At 54.6% G+C, this 21,414-nt stretch overlaps 5 protein-coding genes across 5 annotated transcripts; 4 read left to right on the top strand and 1 right to left on the bottom strand.

The window, feature by feature from the left end:
- Positions 1 to 1,104: 1,104 nt before the first annotated feature.
- N656DRAFT_765552 (glycosyltransferase family 20 protein) lies at positions 1,105 to 3,999 on the top strand (the record flags this gene model as incomplete). Its single annotated transcript, XM_064813412.1, has 3 exons — positions 1,105 to 1,127; positions 1,279 to 3,268; positions 3,322 to 3,999. 3 exons carry the CDS (start codon positions 1,105 to 1,107, stop codon positions 3,997 to 3,999), a joined length of 2,691 nt encoding a protein of 896 aa, XP_064674200.1.
- A 1,082-nt stretch (positions 4,000 to 5,081) lies between these two features.
- N656DRAFT_834451 (branched-chain amino acid aminotransferase II) lies at positions 5,082 to 7,031 on the top strand. Its single transcript, XM_064818720.1, has 3 exons — positions 5,082 to 5,442; positions 5,502 to 6,268; positions 6,336 to 7,031. The coding sequence occupies exons 1-3, from the start codon at positions 5,373 to 5,375 to the stop codon at positions 6,681 to 6,683; spliced, it is 1,185 nt and encodes a 394-aa protein (XP_064674199.1). The 5' UTR covers positions 5,082 to 5,372; the 3' UTR covers positions 6,684 to 7,031.
- Positions 7,032 to 7,271: 240 nt separating this feature from the next.
- N656DRAFT_842059 (uncharacterized protein) lies at positions 7,272 to 12,770 on the top strand (the record flags this gene model as incomplete). Its single annotated transcript, XM_064819020.1, has 8 exons — positions 7,272 to 8,355; positions 9,025 to 9,533; positions 9,589 to 9,957; positions 10,005 to 10,349; positions 10,408 to 10,507; positions 10,567 to 11,311; positions 11,369 to 11,517; positions 11,571 to 12,770. The coding sequence occupies 8 exons, from the start codon at positions 7,272 to 7,274 to the stop codon at positions 12,680 to 12,682; spliced, it is 4,413 nt and encodes a 1,470-aa protein (XP_064674198.1). The 3' UTR covers positions 12,683 to 12,770.
- Positions 12,771 to 13,050: 280 nt separating this feature from the next.
- On the bottom strand, positions 13,051 to 16,284 carry N656DRAFT_774934 (DUF221-domain-containing protein). Its single transcript, XM_064814370.1, has 3 exons — positions 15,867 to 16,284; positions 13,520 to 15,801; positions 13,051 to 13,442 (listed from the first exon to the last, which is right to left on the bottom strand). Exons 1-3 carry the CDS (start codon positions 16,005 to 16,007, stop codon positions 13,232 to 13,234), a joined length of 2,634 nt encoding a protein of 877 aa, XP_064674197.1. The 5' UTR covers positions 16,008 to 16,284; the 3' UTR covers positions 13,051 to 13,231.
- A 470-nt stretch (positions 16,285 to 16,754) lies between these two features.
- N656DRAFT_262045 (dynamin family protein) lies at positions 16,755 to 19,249 on the top strand. The gene has a single exon (XM_064809045.1). The coding sequence runs from the start codon at positions 17,035 to 17,037 to the stop codon at positions 19,081 to 19,083; it is 2,049 nt and encodes a 682-aa protein (XP_064674196.1). The 5' UTR covers positions 16,755 to 17,034; the 3' UTR covers positions 19,084 to 19,249.
- The last annotated feature ends 2,165 nt before the right edge of the window (positions 19,250 to 21,414 follow it).

Raw genomic sequence — 21,414 nt, 5'->3', positions numbered from 1 at the left:
GAGCTCACCCAGCTTTGTTGAGAAGCGAGCTGGGCTGCTACCCAGATAAAGACGATGCAGTGTCCTGCTGCTGCTGTCCGTGACCTTCGTGCTCCTCTCGTCAGGATCCACGCACGGCTCTTACACCGGATCCGCGGTCCCACGGCCGCGGCCTTTTTTTTGGGACGACGGAAAATTTTACACCATCTTGCTTGGCTCAGGAAATCGAATTGCGCTTCCGGGTGAATCGCTTCTTGAGGGTTTCTTGGAATCAAGCAGCTGAAACGTGCTATTACCGAGCTTCTGAGCTGTCACGTAGGTACCGCTTACTCTTTCAAATTCACTCATAGCACCGTCACCCGGTTCTTCAATTTGACGTCCTTGTGTGGAAAAGACGGCTCCGCATCCTTCTGGGTCTCTTACGTCAGTGGGGGAGTGGTGACGGCGCATCTTTGCTCTAGGCGCGCTAAGATCCTTGCCGTCACCAATTCCATGCCCTGTCTTCACGCCCAGCTAGCGCAGCCCGACCCGGGCCGGAAAACTCCAGATTCCCATTCTTGTTGGTGCTGACCTTCTGAAACAGTCCCGTCTTCGAGAACACTCGATTCCTTCTTTTATTGATCCCCGCCCTGCCTCGTTCCCCAACCACTTCAGTCCGATCGTGCTAGATCAAAGCCTTCGGGATATGTAAATCACCTCGCCCGCCGAACGCCGCCGCCGGTATCCCCTGTTGAACTTAACTGCTGCTGTGCGATCACGGCAAACCCAAAAGCTTCTTATCTTATCCAAGTGCCGCCCCGCATACACCACGTGCAACTAAGGCCACCGGCTTGGGCCCCGCCCCTTCGACCCGGGTTAGCCGACGACGTCACCGTGTTTGATGTGCCTGCGATTCGCCGTTAACCTTCCCAAAAAACTTTCACCGGTAGCAACGGCCTGTGGATGCGCCAGCACGAATCAACTTGGCAGCGGATTCGTCTCTTACTGAACTCATGAGCTCGACGCCCAGGACCCAATAGCAAAACTTCTCTTCCTCCTCCTCACACACCCGGCACTGCATCTTCCGGACCCGTCTTCAGCACTACTATCCGGCCAACTTAATTTAGGCTGCCCAATCCGCCCATCATGACGGTCTTCATTGCGTCCCTGTAAGTCTTTCTTGTCGTTGGGGAGCAAGGACGATCTCAAGCGCAACATTTCCAATCGCGTCAGTGGCAGCGGGGCCGGCATACAAGCTCAAGACTTCGCCCGCATAGCCTTGGGATATCTAACGGCTAACCTAACTGTATTTTGGCACAGCTTTCTTCCTAAAACCATCCATTTCACACTCCCGGGCACCCCTCCGCGGGGTGCTCCATCCGAGAAGAAGCAGCCCGCGGGTGCCAGGCCGCCGCTGCCCGATAAACAGCCAAGTTTGTTCGAGCCCAAAAACATAACTCCCCCTCAGACTCCGACCGAAGACAAGAAGCGGGTTGATCCGTTTACGAATGAGGATGGCATACGGATACAGCTGCCGCCGCTTGCAACTGCGGGCACTGACGGCTTCCGCGCGCCGACCGACCGAAGCTCTCCGACATGGGGCGGCCGCCCTGATCAACCAATGTCAAGAGCGAACTCGCCTCCCCCGCCCTCCCTGACGGACAACGCACGGAATCTCCATCAGAAGGCAAAGGAATTAGGGCGTCAGGGGATTACGCAGCCAAGCATTCTCGCTAGAAGCGATAGCCATGACCGCGTTTTTGCACATGCGAACTGGAAGGTTGTCAACGCCGACCAGGGAAATGGAGGCCTTCGCAATGCCGCTGAAGCTGCAGCCAGAGAGGGCAAGCTGGGAGAATACACGTGGGTCGGCACTCTCGGCATGCCAACCGATGCTTTGCAAGGCACCCAGCAGCTCCAGGATATTGAAGACAGGCTAGCCACGGAGCACGACATGTTGACCGTTTTCTGCTCCGACAAGGACTTTGACGGCCACTATTCGCACTTTTGCAAGCAGATCCTCTGGCCAGTATTTCATTATCAGATCCCCGATAACCCAAAGAGCAAGGCGTACGAAGACCACTCGTGGAAGTACTACGTGAATGTCAACCAGGCATTTGCTGATAAGATCGTGAAAAATTGGAAGAGGGGCGATGTCATCTGGGTGCATGACTACCACCTGCTGCTCGTGCCTGGCATGGTACGCAAGAAGCTTCCCGACGCCAAGATCGGCTTCTTTCTCCATGTCGCCTTCCCTTCGTCAGAGGTGTTCAGGTGCCTGGCCGTGCGGAAGCAGCTCCTGGAGGGTATGCTTGGCGCGAACTTGATTGGCTTCCAGATCCACGAATACACCAGGCATTTCCTTCAGACGTGCAGTCGAATTCTAAGCGCCGAAGCCACCCCCGACGGTCTGCAACTGGAGGATCGTTTCGTCGACGTGGTCAATCTGCCTATCGGTATCGACCCTGTGAGCTTGAGCCAACACCGTGAAGAGGACGAGGTGAAAAGATGGTTGAACATCATGCGCGAGCGATACGCCGGCAAGAAGCTCATTGTCGCCCGGGACAAACTTGATCATGTGCGCGGCGTCAGACAGAAACTCCTCTCTTACGAGCTCTTCCTGAACAAGAACCCCCAATGGCGAGACAACATCGTCTTGATCCAGGTTGCGCTGTCGACGAGCGAAAAGAGTGAGCTAGATGCCACAGTCTCGGATATCGTCACTCGCGTCAACTCATCCTGGGCGAACCTTGCCTACCAGCCCGTTGTCTATCTTAAGCAGGATATCGACTATGCCCAGTATCTAGCTCTGCTGAGCATTGCAGATGCCTTGATGATCACGAGCCAACGCGAGGGCATGAACCTGACATCACATGAGTACCTGTATTGCCAGGACGGCAAGATCAGCGAGAAAAAGCACGGCTCTCTCATTTTAAGCGAGTTTACGGGCACTTCATCTCTCTTTGGAGGGAACGAGCTTTCAGTCAATCCTTGGGACTACAGGGCTTGTGCCGATGCCATCAAGAAAGCCCTCGAGATGAGCGACGAGGAAAAGGAGCAGAGATGGACAAGACTGTACGAGGCTGTCAACCACCACACCGGCTCGCACTGGTTCACAGAATTCATGTCCCGCCTGGATCGTGTCTACGAAGAACAGCATCGCCGCGATCAGACTTCTGTCCCACGGCTCTCGATGAGTACCCTCATCCAGCAGTACAAGAGGTCTGAAAGGAGACTCTTCATTCTCGATTTCGAAGGCACGTTGGTCAGTTGGGGGCCGGTCAACCAGATCATTCCAGTTAGCCCACAGGTAAGTTGAATCCCTAGCCTCACCATAGACTGGTCTGACACAGCTGGACGTAGCGTACCCTCGATATCTTGAACGATCTGCTTATTGACGATCGGAACACGATTTACGTCATGTCTGGTCGTCGGCCTGAAGAGCTTGACCGTTTATTCCGCCGTGTGCCCAACCTTGGCCTCATTGCCGAGAACGGTTGCTTCCTCAAGGACTGCGGGAGCGAGGATTGGACGGAGATGGCCGACTCAGAGCAGATCCGCTCATGGAAGGAGTCGGTGAAGAATATCCTGACCTACTACTTGGAGCGCACGCCAGGCGCCGAGATTGAAGACCGCCGATGCTCCCTTATCTTCCACTACAAGTCGGCCGAGGACTACGAAGCAGCCATGCGACAGGCGACAGACTGTGCCAGCCATATCAACGATGCATGCGAGGAGCAACGTGTTCATGCTATTCCCCTGGACGGTTGTGTGCTTGTCGAGCCGCTAGATTGGACCAAGAGCACCGCGGCGCAGAGAGTTTTTGCCAATCTCCGAGAGCATATGGAGCCGGACGAGCAGCACAAGTCTCCGGTCGACTTTCTCATGGTGGTGGGTGACGGTCGTGAGGATGAGAAGGTCTTCAAGTGGGCAAACACGCTGGGCGAAGAGAAAGTGGTCAAGGAAGTGGTCACGGTGAGCTTGGGAACGAGGAATACGGAGGCGACAGCAACCCTGACACAGGGTGTGAGCGGTTCGTAAACCCCAAGTCTCCCCACACGCAAGCCGTGGTAGGCAAGGACGCACCGCTAACCGAGTTACTCAGGGGTACTAATGGCGCTGCAAAGACTGGCGTCTATCGCGTAAGCAAGAGTTGGTTGGCTTTTCTCTTGGTTTGGGCATGTGTGCGAACTTGATGTGATGCAGGTCTGGTGTCCCGGCTCGGCATCGCCGGCAGAGCTCCGCGCGGTATATCCCTCGCGCAGCTGATCTTTAAGGGAGGTCATCTGGTCGGATTCGGTGGGCTAGAGAGCTCTGACCTATACCTTCGTTTGCAGCATATGCTGCGGTTTCGTTCTGCTGCTCCTTATTGGAGCAGCATCCGCTTGACGCTTTTTGCGCATTTTGATTCATTTTGTTTTTTCTCCAACCTTACGTTTACGACTTTGCATAGTATAGATTCCCTTGACGGCGCAACCGAAGCGTTGCGTCGTGTTGCTGTTTTTGTCCCCAACCTGTTCACATTCGGGTCTCTCTGCTGAAATGACTAGGTTGGCAATTGGACGGTTGGGAGCAACCTGGAAATCCCACCCTGTCCCACGAAAACAGCGAACTGGAGGGAGAGTTGAGGGAGAGAGGGGCGGCTGCTAGGTGAGGACGTGGAGATTGACTGTGAATTGTATGGTTTCCGGGTCGTGTCTGAGAAACAGGCGTGGCGCCTAGCAATAGGGCAGGCATACGGAGTATCATTGCATGGGTTGCATCGGCATGGAGGAACGGACTAGACGGGACAATGGAACTATCTATGTGTACGCGGCGCCTGGGCCACGCTTATCAAATGGGAGAGACGTTCAATTGATCTTGTACGCTATTCCTTGTACTCGTCTCATTGCTTCTGTGACTTCGTCTGGAAGAAATGAGGTTTGGTGGTTTGTTCGATTGCCCCTCAACTCCAGTCCGGTCTGCTGATGACATCATCTCCGCGATCGGCTTGCGGGGCATTTCTGCCCCTCTCCAGGGTCCTGCACCCCGCCATCTTGCACCAATAAACGCTCGCTCGGGGAACCGAAAAATTGAAGCTTTTGGCTCGCGAACTCCATGGTCCGATCGGAGCAGTTACCTGGGAGAAAAAAGGATGGCCTAGCTCAGCGTATCACACACCGCGTTTTCCAGTCGACTCATCGACAGCTGTCCCTTCCCGGTTGTCTCAACTTGTATGTACCGCCTTGGAGCTTCGCGGGGCTGACAATATCAGCTTACACGTGGCGATATTCTCAATCAGATAGCACAAGCATTGAGACCTCCCTGGTGAGCTTTAAAGGAACGTCTAATCCCTGTAAACTCGAAATCATCAAAAAACAGCCGCCTTTTATTTGTACGACGTCCACTCAGCCATTCTTAGCAGAACCCGGACCATGGCGCCCTTCCCTCCGCCACCCGTCAACACCATTGACTGGTCCAATGTCGGCTTCCGTGTTCGCGAAGGTAGAGAGCAATCCCCTTGACCCACGCGGCGGAGGATACAGGCTAATCTGAACACTAAGTTAACGGCCATGTTGAATCCCACCACTCTGTCCAAACCGGCCAATGGAGTCCGCTCAAGTTCGTGACGGACCCGTATATCCGCATCCACGGCATGGCGCCCGCGCTCAATTACGGCCAACAAGCCTATGAGGGCCTCAAGGCGTTCCGCCTGCCGGGAGACAACGCCATCGCCCTCTTCCGGCCGGACCGCAACGCTGCCCGCATGCGCCACAGCGCCGAGTTCGTCAGCATCCCGCCCGTGCCCGAGGACCTGTTCCTCACCGCCGTCAAGGCCGCCGTCGCGCTCAACGCCGAGTACGTCCCGCCGCACGACACGGGCGCCGCCATGTACGTGCGCCCGCAAATCTACGGCTCCTCGGCCCAGCTCGGCCTCAACCCGCCCGAGGAGTACACCTTTGCCGTCTACGTCCTGCCCACGGGCGTGTACCACGGCACGCACCCCGTCAAGGCGCTCATCCTGGACGACTTTGACCGCGCGGCGCCCAACGGGACTGGAAGCGCCAAGGTCGGCGGCAACTACGCGCCCGTGCTGAGGTGGAGCGAGAAGGCCCGCCGCGAGGGGTATGGGATTACCCTGCATCTGGATAGCAAGCGGCATGAGGAGGTGGATGAGTTCAGCACGAGCGGCTTTATCGGAGCGTTGGTTGGCGACAAGGGGGACGTGACCCTGGTGGTGCCGGATAGCAAGGCGGTGATTGACAGCGTGACGAGTGATAGTGTCCTGCAGATTGGCAGGTCTTTCGGGTGGGCAGTTGAGAAGCGGACGGTGAGTTTGTGGCGGGTCCCTTTTCTGCCTGTGTAACAGGCCGGTTGTGGGCTGACGCAGAGACTAGATCAAGTATTCCGAACTGCCCAACTTCACCGAGGTCATGGCTGCGGGCACTGCCGCCGCCTTGGTCCCCATCCGATCTATCACCCGTCGGTTCAGCGCTGCGTTGCCTCAGCACCCTCGAGTATCGGCCAAAGACGGCGAAGAGACCATTACTTACATCCCAGAGGGCAATGAGGAGCCGGGCGAACTGTGCACCAAGTTGCTCACTCAACTCAAGGGCATCCAGCTCGGTAAGGTCAAGGACGAGCACGGGTGGCGTTTTGAGATCAGCGAAGAGGACTGCAAGCGCGTTGAAAATGTCACAGTTACGGGCAACGGCAGCGTCCAGACGCTGGACCAGCTGGACTAAGGGGCTCAGGGGAAACCCATCATCACCTTTGGTGGTCGCACTGGGAATTTGCTGGTTGGGAGGAGACCGACTCCCCAGTGCCCCGTTGCTAACTTGCTGCTACCATCAGCAGTATATACTAGCAGATAATATTGGCTAGATAAAAGTTCGATGTGTTCCCAACATATCTTGCCTCCGCTGGCAAGCCCCCTGTTAACCTAACGATTCACCCAAGTACCACCAAGAACCGAAGTCCACACATTACAAGAGGACCAGATGAGTATTGGCCATGTTACTAATGGTACAGTACCTACCTACATAGCTTGAGGCCTATCTGGCCATCAGAGACTTGGTTGACTACCAGACAGGCACAATGGGCATATCCAATCACGTTTGGAGATCCATAAACATGATCTTGAGTGTTTGTCATTGAAACACTGTAAACGGAAGAGAGGGGTATCTTACGTTATCACAAGCTTCGCAACGGGAAGGAGCGAGGTGCACTCTGCCAACAAGCAAATCCAAACAAGCCCGAACGCCAGGATCAATGGGGCAGCTTTACTTGCTAGGTCTTCCTTGCCGTAGGCAACAATCGTGACCGATAAAATCATGGAAGGAGCCTTTGGGCGAGCTTGTTTCCTCCTCATCCACGGCAACTGCACCACCGTCAAGCAAAGAGATATGAGCAGGTTGGAAAGGCTTAATGAAAGCGACCTGTGCATCAAACGACAGACTACTCCTATAATGTTCGACAATGCCGAGCAGGAGGAGGCCGCGAACGCCGCAGCGGAGACAGTACGCCACCCCGGCAACACGCCTAGGTTCTCACGCCCTGACTCAGACTGGCTGCGAAAGAAAGCCATCTCTGCGGCTCTGAGAAACTACCCTGTCGAGCCTTCCGTCTACTCAGTTCCTAACCAGGATGGAGGTAGACAAACTGACTCGGCCGCGTCGGGACTTCTGGATGTGAGACCTCAAGTTTTGGTAGACTTCACACCTGCCCGTGAAACGGCGCAGCGCCGGGGCACTCAGATTGATTCTGGCGATGCTCACGAGCTTCGGCAAAACTCGGTCGAATATACGGACGATCTTGAGACCCTATCCAACTATTCTCTGCCCCATCCAATCTATAAATCGCGAGGGCCTCTGTTTCCACCCGGCGTGCGAGATCGTTTCAACAATAGAGTGGTTTTATCTCCGGCCCATGATGCGCTCGAGGGAAGCGTTCATGAGCATACATCGTTCCAGGGCAGCTATACCCCGATCAAAGAGTTGGCAGAGGAGAGAGCCCCGCCCACTATCCGTCGTGGTTGCCAGGAAGTCAGCCCAGCAGTATGGAGGCCTAGACCTGAAAAGCGTGCTTCCCCAACTATCAGCAACCGGGACGACTGGCTGCTTCCTCACCCGTTCAAAAGCAAGGCCAACATGCCATCTCTGGGGACCAACGGAGAGTCGGATGATGAAAACTGCCCTCAGTCACCCACTAGCGGACGAAATGATGAGCTCGATTCCTGTTTTGAGGAGCGCACGCACGATTTTGGTGCAGAGGCGCCCTGCACTCCAACTCGACGGCGGGACAGCCGGACACCGATACGATCCCCATACTTTGAGCGGGTACATCGGCAGCCATGGAGAACAGGCGACGGCTTTGATACTCCAGAAATCTCCGGTGTCAGCGACTGTGTCGGCATCAGTAGCTCATTTGGCTTACCCCTGACCAGCAGCCCTCGACAAAGTCCCCAACCAGCCGTCACCTCTCAGAGCCTTTCTGCCTTACCCTCCGATCCTTTCATTACTCCAAGTTCGGGGCCTGACTCTCTTAATGGAAGCCGTGAAAACAGTCCACAAAATAGACAAGAGGCCAACCATTCCGCCCGCAGATACGGAAGAAGCGGAGAAGGGTACACGGAATCCTACATATCACCACACGGATCAACCACTTCTGATGGTCTGATGGACGACTCCACCTTCCATAACGCTTTGCCTTCTCACAGGTCCACGGCTCGCAGCAGAGGAATCAGGTCGCAGGTGACACAGACCCTTACCCCCCAATCCATTTCCAGCAGCACTCCCCATCCTCGTGGTATTAGACGCTCCCATGATAGACACCTTCACCGATTCGATAAGCCCGACTCATCTATTCTCAGCTCTCTGGGACGGGAAGATAGCCCAGGCACTGGCATAACCAGCGATACAATCCCCTTGCGCCGTCCCGCCCAGCGTGATGGTAATGCCGGTCAATCTCCAGACCCTTACCTTTCCTCGAGCTTGTTCGAAGGTGGCGCCAGGATGCGTCCTCGGCATAGCGCATACCGTGACAAGTCGGAGCCATCTTCTTTTAGACTTCTTGATCTTGATTTAGAGTCTGACTCTGAGTCTGATCATGATGATGGCAGCCGCTTCGACCCTGGTCTGCCGCACGCAAGCAAGCCCCAAGTCGGGGATGGATTCAACGCGGTGACTTCCACGGAATCTACCCAGGATGACCGCGTCGTCTGCGCTATATCCGAAAGCCGATCCTCCGATGTGGTTGGCCTTGCAGTCATCAACATCACAACCGGGCGGGTAGAAATCACCAGAATCCTCAATGACGACCGGTATCAGCGTGTCATTGAGGCACTCTGGAGAATGGCAAGCCTGCCGCAGACATTCCTGGTGTTGAAAAAGGTCGTTAGTGAGCAGAGCAAGTCACTGCTTGCGCAATGTCTCAAAACAGAGTTTCCGGACGCCGAGATCGTGCCCCTGGATAGGCAGCACTGGAATGAATCTGAGGGACTGAGGATGATTGACCGGTTCGCATGGAGGACGGATGTCAAAGCAACTCGCTCTAATCTCGAGCACAACTTCTATGCATCCTGCGCTTTCTCTGCGGTCCGTTTCACTAGATCCCTTTATTCGGTATGACTTCACTGACGGTTAATACTAGGTGATGGCCTTTGTTGAAAAGGAAATGAGTCTCATCTTCAGGGAGAACTCGCTCCATGTCAAGTACATCCAACCCGTGAATACGATGGGGCTTGACCGGTCCACCGTAACCGCTTTGGAGATTCTCCAAAATCTTCGACAGGCCAAGAGCACATCGTCGACTCTCTTTGGTTTGTTGAATCACACGCTTACTCCACAAGGACGCCGACTACTCCGGTCAACACTTCTCCAGCCTAGTACAGACAAAGATGTTATTGTCGCTCGCCATGAGGCTGTCGAGGAGCTGTCATGCAATGAAGCCCTTTTCATGGAGCTTCGAGGAAGTCTCAAGAAACTCCTTCGCATTGACATTGAGCGTTCTATTCCATGGGTAAGGACACCGTGAATAATTTTCCTGCTTGGCTGACATTTTGACAGATTGCCTTGCCTACCAAAGCATCACGTCTTTCTTTACAAGATGGGGTGGCACTGATCGAAGGCCACCATCAGATCGCCATGGCCAGCCACGAAGAACTCCAAGGAGCGGAGAAAGATCTGAACAATGTCCTTATGATCAAGGAGTATATTGTGAGGTTCCGAGGGCTCAGAGACGTTCTCGAAGCAGCGGATTGTACCAGCCAATTGTTAAAATCGATCGTGCAGAAGTGCAGCCCGGACCTCATGGCTCCTATAACGGCATTGATTGAAGAAACAATCGAGCAACAGGCAACTTACAGCAAGGCACCTATAGATATCAGAAACAATAGGATGTGGGCAGTCAAGGTTTGTGGCTTTCCAGTCCAAGCCCACCCGCCCGTTCGCCTCGCTCATGACTTCCTAGGCCCCGGCCAAAAGTGTGTTGGAAGAAGCTCGCCAACTATATCAAGATCGCACCAATGACCTTCATGACTACATGGAACGCCTCAGCCAGATCTTTCAAGGTTGGTGTGACCATGTGATGCAAGCTCCATCGCTCGGCAGTATTTCTTACACCTGGTAGAACAGTTGGGGGCAACTCCAGAACTCCGCCTTGCGAACAACAATCACTACTACTTGCGGTTCCAATGGTCTGACGTTGAGCGTGAAGTTATGAGATGCTTGGCTTTGGCAGACAACCAAAGGGCCATCGGCACTCAGCACTGGAGACAGCGTTCTCTCGGTGGAGTTGAGATTGTCAACGCCAGTCGGAGGAAGCATCACTACCACTTTCAGACAATAGATCTCATCCAGATGAGCAGCCAGATCCAACGGCAGGCCGATATTGTAACAGCGCAGAGCGACAAAGTCATTACCGAGTTGAAGACAGCCTTGCTAGACCATGTTGAGTGCCTGCTGGCAATGAGCGAAGCAACGGCAATGCTGGACATGCTCGCCTCCTTCGTCCAGCTGGCCACTACTCAGAACTACGTTCGTCCGATCATTTCAGACAACTTGGTTCTCAAAGCAGCAAGAAACCCAATTGCCGAGCTCAGAAAAACGAATTTTGTATCAAATGACGTCTATCTAGGGGAACAAGATATTCGGTTCCAACTCATCACCGGAGGCAATATGAGTGGCAAGAGCACCTTCATCAAAGCCGTTGCAATGATCCAGATCATGTCGCAAATCGGCAGCTTTGTCCCAGCGCAGTATGCCGCAATTCCCATTTGTGACAGGCTCTTTACCCGCTTGTCGACGGAAGACAGGCCAGAGAGCAACTTGGGCACCTTCGCAGTTGAGATGACAGAGATGAATATGATTCTCCGGTGCGCCCGCTCGTGTCTGTTGCTCATAGTGAGACGTTATGCTAAGAAGCTCTTTAGGCAGGCTACCAGAGATAGCTTTGTTGTGATTGACGAACTTGGACGGGGGACTTCGACCAAGGAAGGGCTGGCCATCGCCCTTGCAATGTCGGAGAAGCTGATCAAGAGAGGGTGCCGGGTGTTCTTTGCAACACACTTTACGGAACTTGGTGAGATTTCGCTGCGTTCCAACAGCTGCTGGGTAAGCTAATCTCCGGTTAAGCCAAGGTATTGAACGCCACGAATCGAAACAGCGTCTTGAACGTGCACCTCACCGGCGAAAGCATCAGGGACGGTGACACTCTCCAGATCAGCTTGCCGCACACTGTCGCCAGCGGGCCTATCAGAAATGAAGACTACGGTCTTGATCTTGCCCGTCGCTATCTCCCAGCACGAGTGGTCAACAACGCCGAACAGATATGCAAATTCCTTCGCGAAAGACAAGCGAGTAAAGTTGCAGGTCCGGCTACTCGGGTGCTAAAACAGAACAAACTTGTACTCGCCCTTCCAGATCTGCTGAAGCAGGCCTATAACTCGATCATGGATGACTCGGCCCTCGCATCCTACCTGAAGAAGCTGCAAACTGAGTTCACCATCAGGATGAACACAGTCTCTGGAGATATTGCGGAGGTTGAGGGGCATGGGCGTGGTCACCAGTTAGTTGAGCACCCCATCTTGGAGAAACTCGATGAAGCAGATCTCCAGGCATGGAAGAAGAAGTGCGAAGAGGCCGAGAAGAGGGTTATGCATGCCAACATGGCCCACTCTCAGAACCGGAAACGCCCGGCTGTTGGGGATGAAGGCGAGAACGATCCGAGAAAGCGTATGAGGGCCGATACTCCCTCCGAGCCCGTCTCTACGCCGACCCCAATAAATCGCAGCTCCATCATTGAGAAACTCCGCAGGGAAGCAAACACGCCGAGCAACAGAGAGGACAGCCCAAGCAGCAGCAGCGTCACGATGGAAATTCAAGAGTCAATCATGGAAGACAGTCTCGCTTTCAACGAAGGCACTCCGCAGGGGAGCACTTCTGGCAACCCTGAGAAGCACTATACGGCTGTCTCTATCACCTCTGATGAGTCCCCTCACGGTTCAGACGACGAAGTTGATCTTATCTGCGTTGCCAGTGACAAGACTATTGATAGCGAGCTTCCAGAGATCCGCCAGCCACTTCAGCAATTTCAGCCGCTCAAAAACTGGTATGACCGCCAAAACCGGAACTCCAATGCGGCAGGAACAGAATCTCACGGATTTGAGCCCCCGCGAGCTTCCGGAATCAGTGTTCGGAGCCGGTCCCAAACACGGGACTTTTTGCATGGCCTCGACGAGGATTAGGGGAAAATTAAGGGCATAAAGGTCGCTGTCGGTCCTGAGAGCTCATATTTGGGAACTTGAATGGGATTTGAAATGTAGGGAAGTACTTTACAAGGACGACCTGGGAGTCGGATCCCTGTGAGTGGTCCGGTTATATTCTTATTGCTCCTCACACGCCTCTTACAGCCTAAAGGAACAGGGGGACACTGCCACGCCATCACACTTGTTGCTTGATATTGGCAAGACACATATAGCTGTAGATAAACTTGCAGACCAGTCCGCTACCTAAATATCGGAATTGTAGCTAAGCTGCTAGGTAATGATGTGAGATAGGATCAATTTTCAGAGGTGGTTAAGCCAAGTGCAAAGTCAAGTTTTGATCAAACCTCTTGATAACGTGAAATCAGGTGAGGATGTATTTATGGCTAAGTATCGCTTTCAAACTCTAACCTACATTAGTGAGTGAGATCTCCTGATATATGAGAGAAAGGCACCATGGGGGTGCGAGTACATCCTTGAACCAGCGCCTTGCAATGATAAACCAACCCAACCCAACGACAAACATGTGCCTTATTCCCTCCATATATGGGTATCTCCAAGACTGACAACACTCGACGCGTTGCTCCCTTCACGCGACGTTCCTTGGCTCTGCTGGGGGGTCTGAGAGCCCGGTCCAGGGCCGTCACGGCGCCAACCAGACGTGGGGGTCGTCTGACCGTCGCTAACATCAGCCTCTACCAGAGGTGGCGGCGGATCCTGGTGTATCCACGGTTGTTCGAGCCTAGGAGCATTACATCGCCAGGTCAGTCAAAGTCAACCCTAGAATGGAAAACTCAAAAATAGCGGAATGGTACTCACGGGACCACCAAACTTGGATTCACAAACCGTAATCCCTTCTCTCGCTCCTCGTCGACAGTACTGCCCCGCCTCAGCAGCTCCCTGCGGGCCCTGCCCAAATCCTCTTCCTCGTCCCCATCCAATATCACGCCACTCCCCTCGCCTTCTTCACCGCCCTCGAACTCACTCCTTTTAATACTCCTCAACGAGATGAATCTCGTCAAAGGCTCCATGCGCTTCCTAAACTCCCAGCCGTACCACACAGTGCCCACAAAGAGCGGGGCGACCAGCAGGGCGACGGTAAACGCCTTCCTCAGGGCCAGGTATCCTGACATGGTCAGCTGGAAGACGACCAAGCCGAGCATGATCCTGTAGCAAATCATCCTCCAGGCGCCGCCGGTGGCGTGCTGGGGCTGGTCCATGGCGTAGATCAGCTGGTACTTGTGGGTGTAGTAGCCGAGGGAGAAGTAGGCCAGGCCGAGGGCAAGGACTAAGGAGCCGTTTGGGAGGGCGCTGTAGACGAGACAGAGGATAAAGACCAGCAGGGCGGTGGGGAGGTAGAAGCCGTAGTAGAACCTGGGCGGCTGGACGAGCAGGGCAAAATCGCGTGGCGTCTTGGCGCCCATGCGGTTGATCGGGTACAGGGCGACGCTGCCAAAGTCGAGCAGGCGGAAGGGGAACAGGCCGAGGCCCTGAAGCATGATGAAGTTTGTGTAGAAGACGGACAGCTCCTCGATTTTGCGTGCTAGCGTGTAGGCGATGTAGGTCGTGTCCTTGAGGCTGTTGCGGAGGACATCAAAGATGGAGGTGACGGCGCCGAAGACGGTGAAGATGAGGAAGATGTTGAAAAAGGTGAAGAAAAAATTCTTGCTGACGTTGGAGAGGGCCACGTCACCTTGGGAGAGCATCCCCTGGTGGTTGGAGAGGTAGTCATAGAGGTAGGGCACGGCAAGGTTGAGGAGGGAGACGACAGCTGTGGGGAGTCCAGTCTGCACGAGCGCCCGAGCGATCTCGTGCTCCTTGAGCCATGAGCCAAAGGAGGGAAAGACGTTGTTGATGGTGCAGATGCTGAGGACCGAGGCGAGGAAGGCGACAGGGACTAGCCAGACTATGGAGAGGACCGCGACGAAAATTGTGACGCCCCAAGAGCGGATGCGGCGGCTTAGAAGAGACGCGTACGTGTTTTTCCAGACGATGTCGGAAGGGGCAGGGGCAGGATTTGTCAGGAGCCGGCCGGGATGCGGATCGATAAGCGCTTGTATGGCCATCTGACAGGCGGCAACAGAGTCCATGGTAACAAATGCGAGATCGACAGGTTCGTACTGCTTCTTTCTGGCGGCTAGAATCTTTTCGTCCAGCTGCCGGAGCTTCTCGGTATAGTAGTCGATAGCATCGGTCTTGCGGCTTTGTAGACGAAGGAAGCCATACCAGAACCGCGTTTGTGGGCGAGACCGTCCGCCGGAGCGGGCCCTGGGGCCTCTCAGCAAGCGGTCATTCTCCCCAGCTTCCTCGTCAGCCGCATCTGGGCCTCCGTGGTCCCCATTCGGCTCGTCCGCCGCTACCAACGGCCTGTGGGCTAAGTAGACGCTCCACGCCTCCTCTAGCTTTGCAAGAATCGTCTGCCTTTGTTCCATCAACCGGTCAAGTTCTGTCCAATTTCGACATAGAGTGACGCTTTCAACCTTGCCGATCTCGAGCTTCTCCACCAACTGCTTTATGGATTCTTCGGTCCTCAGCTCGGTTGGAATGCGAGCCAACCGAAAAGTCCGGTCGGTAATAGTGGATTGGGTCCCTAGATAATCCTGGCGCACACTGAGAACCTTGCGTGTCTCCCTATCCATGAAGTGGAGCGTAAGATAGGTGAATAGGTAGGTGAACACTAGGTAGGACCAGAGGTAGCCCATGTTTCGGTTGAAGCTATTATCGGGATCTTTTTCCGGAGGTTCACTGTCGCCAAACAGTCTCGTGTGCTCATAGCTGCGGTAGGTTGCATAGTTGCGGAAGAGTAGCGATTGCGGCGAGCCGGTGTCGGGCGAGCTGTCGGGGACGAAGCGGCGGTTGATGGGCTCGAGGACGACGGTGGCGAAGAAGAACATGACGGCGAACAGTTTCATGGACATCTTGAAGAAGGCCAGAAATACGTATGCGTCCAGGCCGGCCGAGGCCAGCACCTGCTGGTCGGTGATCTTGTAGAGTGCTGGCATCCATCCGAAGAAGCTATCAGGGAGGACTGGCAGCCCAAAGGTGGGATCTGAGGGGCGCTTTCGGGCGGCATAGAGCGATTTCCATCGTGGTCTCAGTGTCTGCGTGCCGGAGAGTCAATCATGTCAGCGAGTCATTCAGGCAAGAAGGGGGAAAGGGGACTTACACAGAAGGTCAGTAAGGCGGACAGACCAAGAGTCAAGGAGATGACGAGTTGCACCTGCGTGTCCTTCGTCTGGGGACCAACATAGTTATCGCCGAGGCACTTGTCCTTGTCGCGGTGCCCGTCGTCGCCGAATAGGTTCATGGTGTCGACTGCGACGCGCTTCGGCTATCATCACACAAAGTGCGGTGAAGCGGCAACCTGGAATGGGACTAGCAGCGTTGACATTGGAAGTTGTTGCAAGCCAGTTGCAACTCGTTGCTGTAGCGCAGTCTCAAAGTTGAAGTCACACGAGCTTGGCAGCTCAACGGCGGGCTGTGGAGCTGGTTCCTGCCAGCCTGCGTGGTGACGTTGCGCTGTGGAGTCTGCTACGCTTCAGCGCTGGTCCCCACTACGGCGATTATCTGTGCGATGTGTCAACAGCAGGCCCTCAGTCAGCCCAGGCGAGGCGACTCTGGCGGGGACGCGGGGTCGCATTCTTATCTGTGGCGCTGCACCGCCACTTGTCCCCACATTCAGCACAACGTCTGCCAACTCGCCGCGAGGCTCGAGCACTCAACGGCCTGCTGCTCCTCCAGTTTATGAGCTGCCTACGCGCAAGATTCTGCATTTTGAGCAGAGGCAATCTGGGACCATATCTATCACAATGCTGGGATTAGCTTACTTGATCTCCAGTGTCCACCCAATCATGACACATTTTTCTTTTCCCTCGGCACTGCCGCTTGTCCAATTCGTCGTTGGGGCGATCCATAACTTGATCCAGTGACGCGTTATCCGCCGTCGTCACCGGGCGTAACCCCCTTGACGAATGTCGACCTTCGCCAGCGGCGCCAGACGGTCTAGGCATCCAACCCCGTGTGATGTATGTATGTACTACAGCAGGCGAGGCCTGGACCTACAGGGCTGCGCTTGTTGCTCTCAAAGATTGTCCGCTTCCGCTTGGTTGGGCCACGCGGTTTTGGGCTGTGGCGAGACAAACGGCAGCCGATATGCCTGGTAATGGTATCTAACAAAGTTGCCATGTCTGGAGCCTTGTGCTTCATGACCCATCTCCTCTTAACTCATTCCTACCTCGTCTGCTTGTTGCTGTTCTAATTCCCATAATCTTTTTGACTCGTTCAATTCACATCCTTTCATTTCCATTTCCGTTTCCCGGGTCCCGCAGCCCAAGATGGTTACACGTCTTGAGCTGGCGGTGGATGCTCATGAGCTGGCCAGTGAACAGCGTGCCCTCCTCGATCTCATTGACAAGCTTCAGTTTGCTCAGCTCGACAATGTCAAGCTACCACAAATCATCGTGGTCGGTGACCAGAGTGCTGGAAAGAGCTCGGTCCTCGAGGCCATTACCGGAACCCCTTTTCCCCGCGATGCGGGCGCCTGCACCAGGTTCGCGACCGAGATTAGGCTACGGAGAGCGCCCCAGTCGAGCATCACCGTCTCCGTGATTCCAGACAAGAACCGCAGCTTCGCCGAGCAGGAGCAGTTGAGACAGTTTGGCGGAATGGTCAACGCCGGCATGCCCTTCGAACATCTAATGAAAGCTGCCGTCGACCTCATCGCTCCCAAGAACATTCCTGGCCGATTTGCGGCGCGTGACATTCTAGTCGTCGAGAAACGCGGCCCAGATATGCCTCTACTGACCCTAGTAGATCTGCCTGGCCTTGTACGCAATGCGAACAACGACCAGTCTCCGGAAGACATCAAGACAATTGAAGCCTTGTCGGACCGATACATGAGGAGCTCTCGTACCATCATCCTGGCTGTCGTCGGTGGGAATTCCGACTATGTGCAGGCTCCTATTCTCACCAAGGCACGCCACTTCGATCCGAGTGGATCCAGAACCATTGGCGTCTTGACGAAGCCTGATCTCACAGAGTCCATTGGACTCGAAGATAAGTTCCTCGATTTGGTCCAAAACAAGGACAAGAGAAACGAGTTTAGGCTTGGCTGGTATGTCCTCCTGAACCCGGGGCCTCGGGAGCCGGGTCAGCCTTGGCCCTCCGTCGAGGAGCGTCGCCGAGTCGAGGCAGCCTTCTTCAACCGGGGGAAATGGGCCTCGCTCGCAAGGTCAATCTGCGGTACTGCCGCCTTGATGCAGAAACTCAGCGTACAGTTACAGCAGCACATCGGAAAGCACGTTCATACCCTCCGCAAACAGATCCAGAAGGCCCTCGACGCCTGCGATGCCGAACTCGCATCCCTCGGCACCGCCAAAGACACCCCAGAAGAGATGCGCGTTGAGCTTGTCGAACTCTTCTCCGCGTCCAAGGAACTGGTAATTCCAGCGGTCTATGGTTTCTATAAGAATCCGCCTAAGAAGAACTTCTTCCGCGTAACGGCGGATCCAAGAGGGACCCCTGTGCAGAATCTCCGCGCCCGCGCTATTGAGGAAAACGACCGCTTTTCACAAGGCGTACGAGCACACGGCCGCAAGTTCAACTTCTCTGCATCCGCTTCGCAGCTGCCCGGTGAGCAGGTTCCTACTGATGCCGTCAAACGGGACTTCATCCGCAGCGAAGTTGAACCGCTGCTGCGTCAGGTCCGCGGGTCTGAACTTCCCATGGACCCCAAACCGAGGGCCGTTTACATGCTCTTCCAGAGTTACTCTGAGAAATGGCCCAAGCTAGCTCAGGAGCACAAGGACAACCTTGGGGTCGTGTGTAACGAATTTCTCAGCGAGCTCATTGACTACGCTTGGCCGAAACGTATGCGCGAGCCCCTTCGCCGCCATTTCCTGGAGCCCAAAATGAAGGAGCTGATGGGTAACGCTCAGCACGAGCTGGATCTTTTGATGCATGATATGAACCTCGAAGTTCAACCGCATGACCCCGAGTACGAAGAGCGTTTGAGAAACTGGCACGCCAGCATTTCCAACGCGGGCGCAACCTTCTCCGAGGCCGAGGAGGTGCTGGAAAAAATGCTTATCTACTACGATCTGGCTTCCAAGTCATTCATTCGGAACGTCATTACACAAGTGGTAGAGCGTCATCTTCTCCAAGGCATATACAGCATGTTCAATCCGGCTAAAGTCCTCGAGTTGAGCAACGAAGTCATTGAAGCAATTGCTGCTGAGAACAAGGAGACCCGGGACCGGCGTCAGACCCTCAAAGTTCAGAAGAAATCCATCGAAGAGGCCAAGGAGATCTGTGCCAGCCTTGCCATGCGCAAGGAACTCAGAACAGTAAGTCATTCAGCCATCCCATCCTTAGGGCAAAGCTGACCCATCTCAGCCTGTTGATGGTGGCGGCTTCGATGATGCGGAAGACACCAGTAACGACGAAGAAGACGCCAACGCCAGCGAGAAAGCAGTCCGCATGAGACCGCCTCCCAGCCCCTCGTCCCCCAGACAATCCCGGCGTGCAAGGCCTCCTTCAGCGGGAGAACCCCAGCTAGCTCAACCCGTAGGCCCAACCTTCGGAGCAGTCGCGTCCGAGTCAAGGAATTCCACTCATTACGCCTTCACGCCGCAGTCCAGAGCAGACAACATCCCGGCCAGCACCGGCCATCCCACCAACGACGGCACAGCTACCAGCAGCGGCAGCAACTACAGCCCCACGGCAAGGCAGCCGCAGCAGCAAGCTCCGCTCGCCCCGCCTCCACGGCCCGGAAAGGTCCGTGCCGATGACGAGGCCTATGCCCAGCAGAGCCAGGGCCAGGCATACCAGCAACCGGCAGCGACTACACCGCCCCGGTCTGCCGCACCGCCACGGGCTACTAGTAGTCAAGGATCGTCGCTACAGGAGCAATACTATGGAAATGGACACGCCGGAAACAACAGCAACAACCCATATGCTGCTGCTGCCGAGTCGGCGACTGAGTTTGAAATGGCAAGGAGGCAGTCGAGAAGGCTACCTGGCCGGGCTTCGCTTAATGTAGCGGGTTGATTGGGGATGTATACGGCCTCTCAACACTGCTCTCTTCCTACCTGTGTGTCTTGTTGGAGAAGGATATCGCTTCAAGGCTGATTTAGCTATCAGCGAGGCTTTGCTACTTACTTGTATTAATGTCCACAGTGACAATATCCACAGTGACAATATGTTAAACCCATTTTGGATGAATTGAATCGTGAGATCACCGCAAGCGGGGATGCCAGCGTATACCTAGACATTCGGGAATATTTTCCCCATATGTAAATCAGCGTCATCAGTAGCCGTGATAAGTGTGACACTATGGTATACATGGCACTCTGAGTGTGTATTTGAAACTGTAGGTGCGCCCAGCGCCTGTAGGCTCAGGTATAAGTCAAATCCCCCTTCCTACTTTCACCCCCAACGGGTAGTGTACCTGTATGGCGGAGTGGAAGGAGAAGGTGAGCGCGATATCCATGATACCAGAGAGGCCTTCAGTTCGATTCATCGGCATGCGTTCTGTCCAAGCTGGTCCCAACCCGCATATCCCTGTTGGAAAGCCGATCCCAAACTTTCCGGGAAGTTGCCACAGCGTGCCAGCTCAGTAGTGAGCTGCTACGGGATGTAGATGTGAAACGTGGCCTTTTCGTCGACCTTCAGAACGTCGCCAACTGCTCTCATTTCCCTGGGGTCGACTTTCTCGATCTTGACGTCGGGAGCGTATTCCTGAAGCCATTTCTTGTCGACCATGATTGTGGAACAACCCGTGTCCACACATATCTTATGGTCTTCGCCACTGGGATCAAATCGCATGGAGATCTTGCAGTAAAAGTTTCTAGGAGCCACGACGCGGCATGTTGAACACCAGGATGTTGTCCATAGAGTCAGGAGCGGTCACGGTGTTCGTGCGGAGGAGGTTTCGGGCTTGGGAGTATCGGGTCCAGTCGTTTCCCTCCGCCAGCGGAATTGTCATCAAGTTTCATGGGGAACGTGGCCGTTGTAGACCTGAACGCCCTGGAAAATTGCGTTTCCTTGGGTAGTCATCCCAGCAACGGCGGCATTGATGTTCGTCATCAAGGCTAGGAGAGTGATGTGTAAACGGCAAAGGTGTAAAAGCACTCCAAGGAGTGATTACTGTAATGTACCAGGTTGCAATTAGTTCTGAGGAAAGCCTACATGGTTTGTGCCATAGCCATAACGAGTACTTCGTAGTTACTAATAGTAGTAGTCCTCGAGGGATAACGTCTACGAGGGAAGGTTACAAGCTAGTGCCTTTGCGTACCCGTGGAATAACACCGCCAGCTAGGTACTGTAGGTATTCTAAATTAATCAAGGTAGCTTCCATCTGCCAAGGCTCAAGTCCTTGGCATTCCGTCACTACCTACCTTAGCCTCAGGGATGTAAGTCCTGATATTGATACCTGACGTGGAATCATAAGGTAGGGGTAGAGCAGGAAGCTCGTTTAACAGATACTGCCGTATGCAGTTCAACTCGGCTGCTAAGCCAGAACTTGTGACCGTACGTGTAACTTGCTCACGAGGAAGTCGTCGGATCCCCACGTCAATTGCAGCGTGGATGTGGCGAAGAAGGGTGACTTCGACCCGTTGTAGTGGGTCAGCCACTTCCCCTGAATTCAGGGGTTCCCCGCAAACACTACAGTAGACTACCTACCGTGGGCCGGAAGCTTGCTAGGGTCAACGGTT

The sequence above is a fragment of the Canariomyces notabilis genome, assembly GCF_033297395.1.
Source record: "Canariomyces notabilis strain CBS 508.74 unplaced genomic scaffold N656scaffold_2, whole genome shotgun sequence".
In the NCBI taxonomy this organism is placed as follows: domain Eukaryota; kingdom Fungi; phylum Ascomycota; class Sordariomycetes; order Sordariales; family Chaetomiaceae; genus Canariomyces; species Canariomyces notabilis.
Note: the sequence above shows the minus strand (reverse complement) of the source record. Positions and strands in the feature narration are given on the sequence as shown.

Bases quoted from the DNA above. Each gene is read 5' to 3' on its own strand.
- N656DRAFT_834451 (XM_064818720.1), top strand. From the start codon at position 5,373: ATGGCGCCCTTCCCTCCGCCACCCGTCAACACCATTGACTGGTCCAAT. The intron at 5,443-5,501 runs GTAGAGAGCAAT...CTGAACACTAAG, and splicing joins CGGCTTCCGTGTTCGCGAAG to TTAACGGCCATGTTGAATCC. The intron at 6,269-6,335 runs GTGAGTTTGTGG...CGCAGAGACTAG, and splicing joins GGGCAGTTGAGAAGCGGACG to ATCAAGTATTCCGAACTGCC.
- N656DRAFT_774934 (XM_064814370.1), bottom strand. From the start codon at position 16,007: ATGAACCTATTCGGCGACGACGGGCACCGCGACAAGGACAAGTGCCTC. The intron at 15,802-15,866 runs GTAAGTCCCCTT...TCCGGCACGCAG, and splicing joins CCGCCTTACTGACCTTCTGT to ACACTGAGACCACGATGGAA. The intron at 13,443-13,519 runs GTGAGTACCATT...TAATGCTCCTAG, and splicing joins AATCCAAGTTTGGTGGTCCC to GCTCGAACAACCGTGGATAC.
- N656DRAFT_262045 (XM_064809045.1), top strand. From the start codon at position 17,035: ATGGTTACACGTCTTGAGCTGGCGGTGGATGCTCATGAGCTGGCCAGT.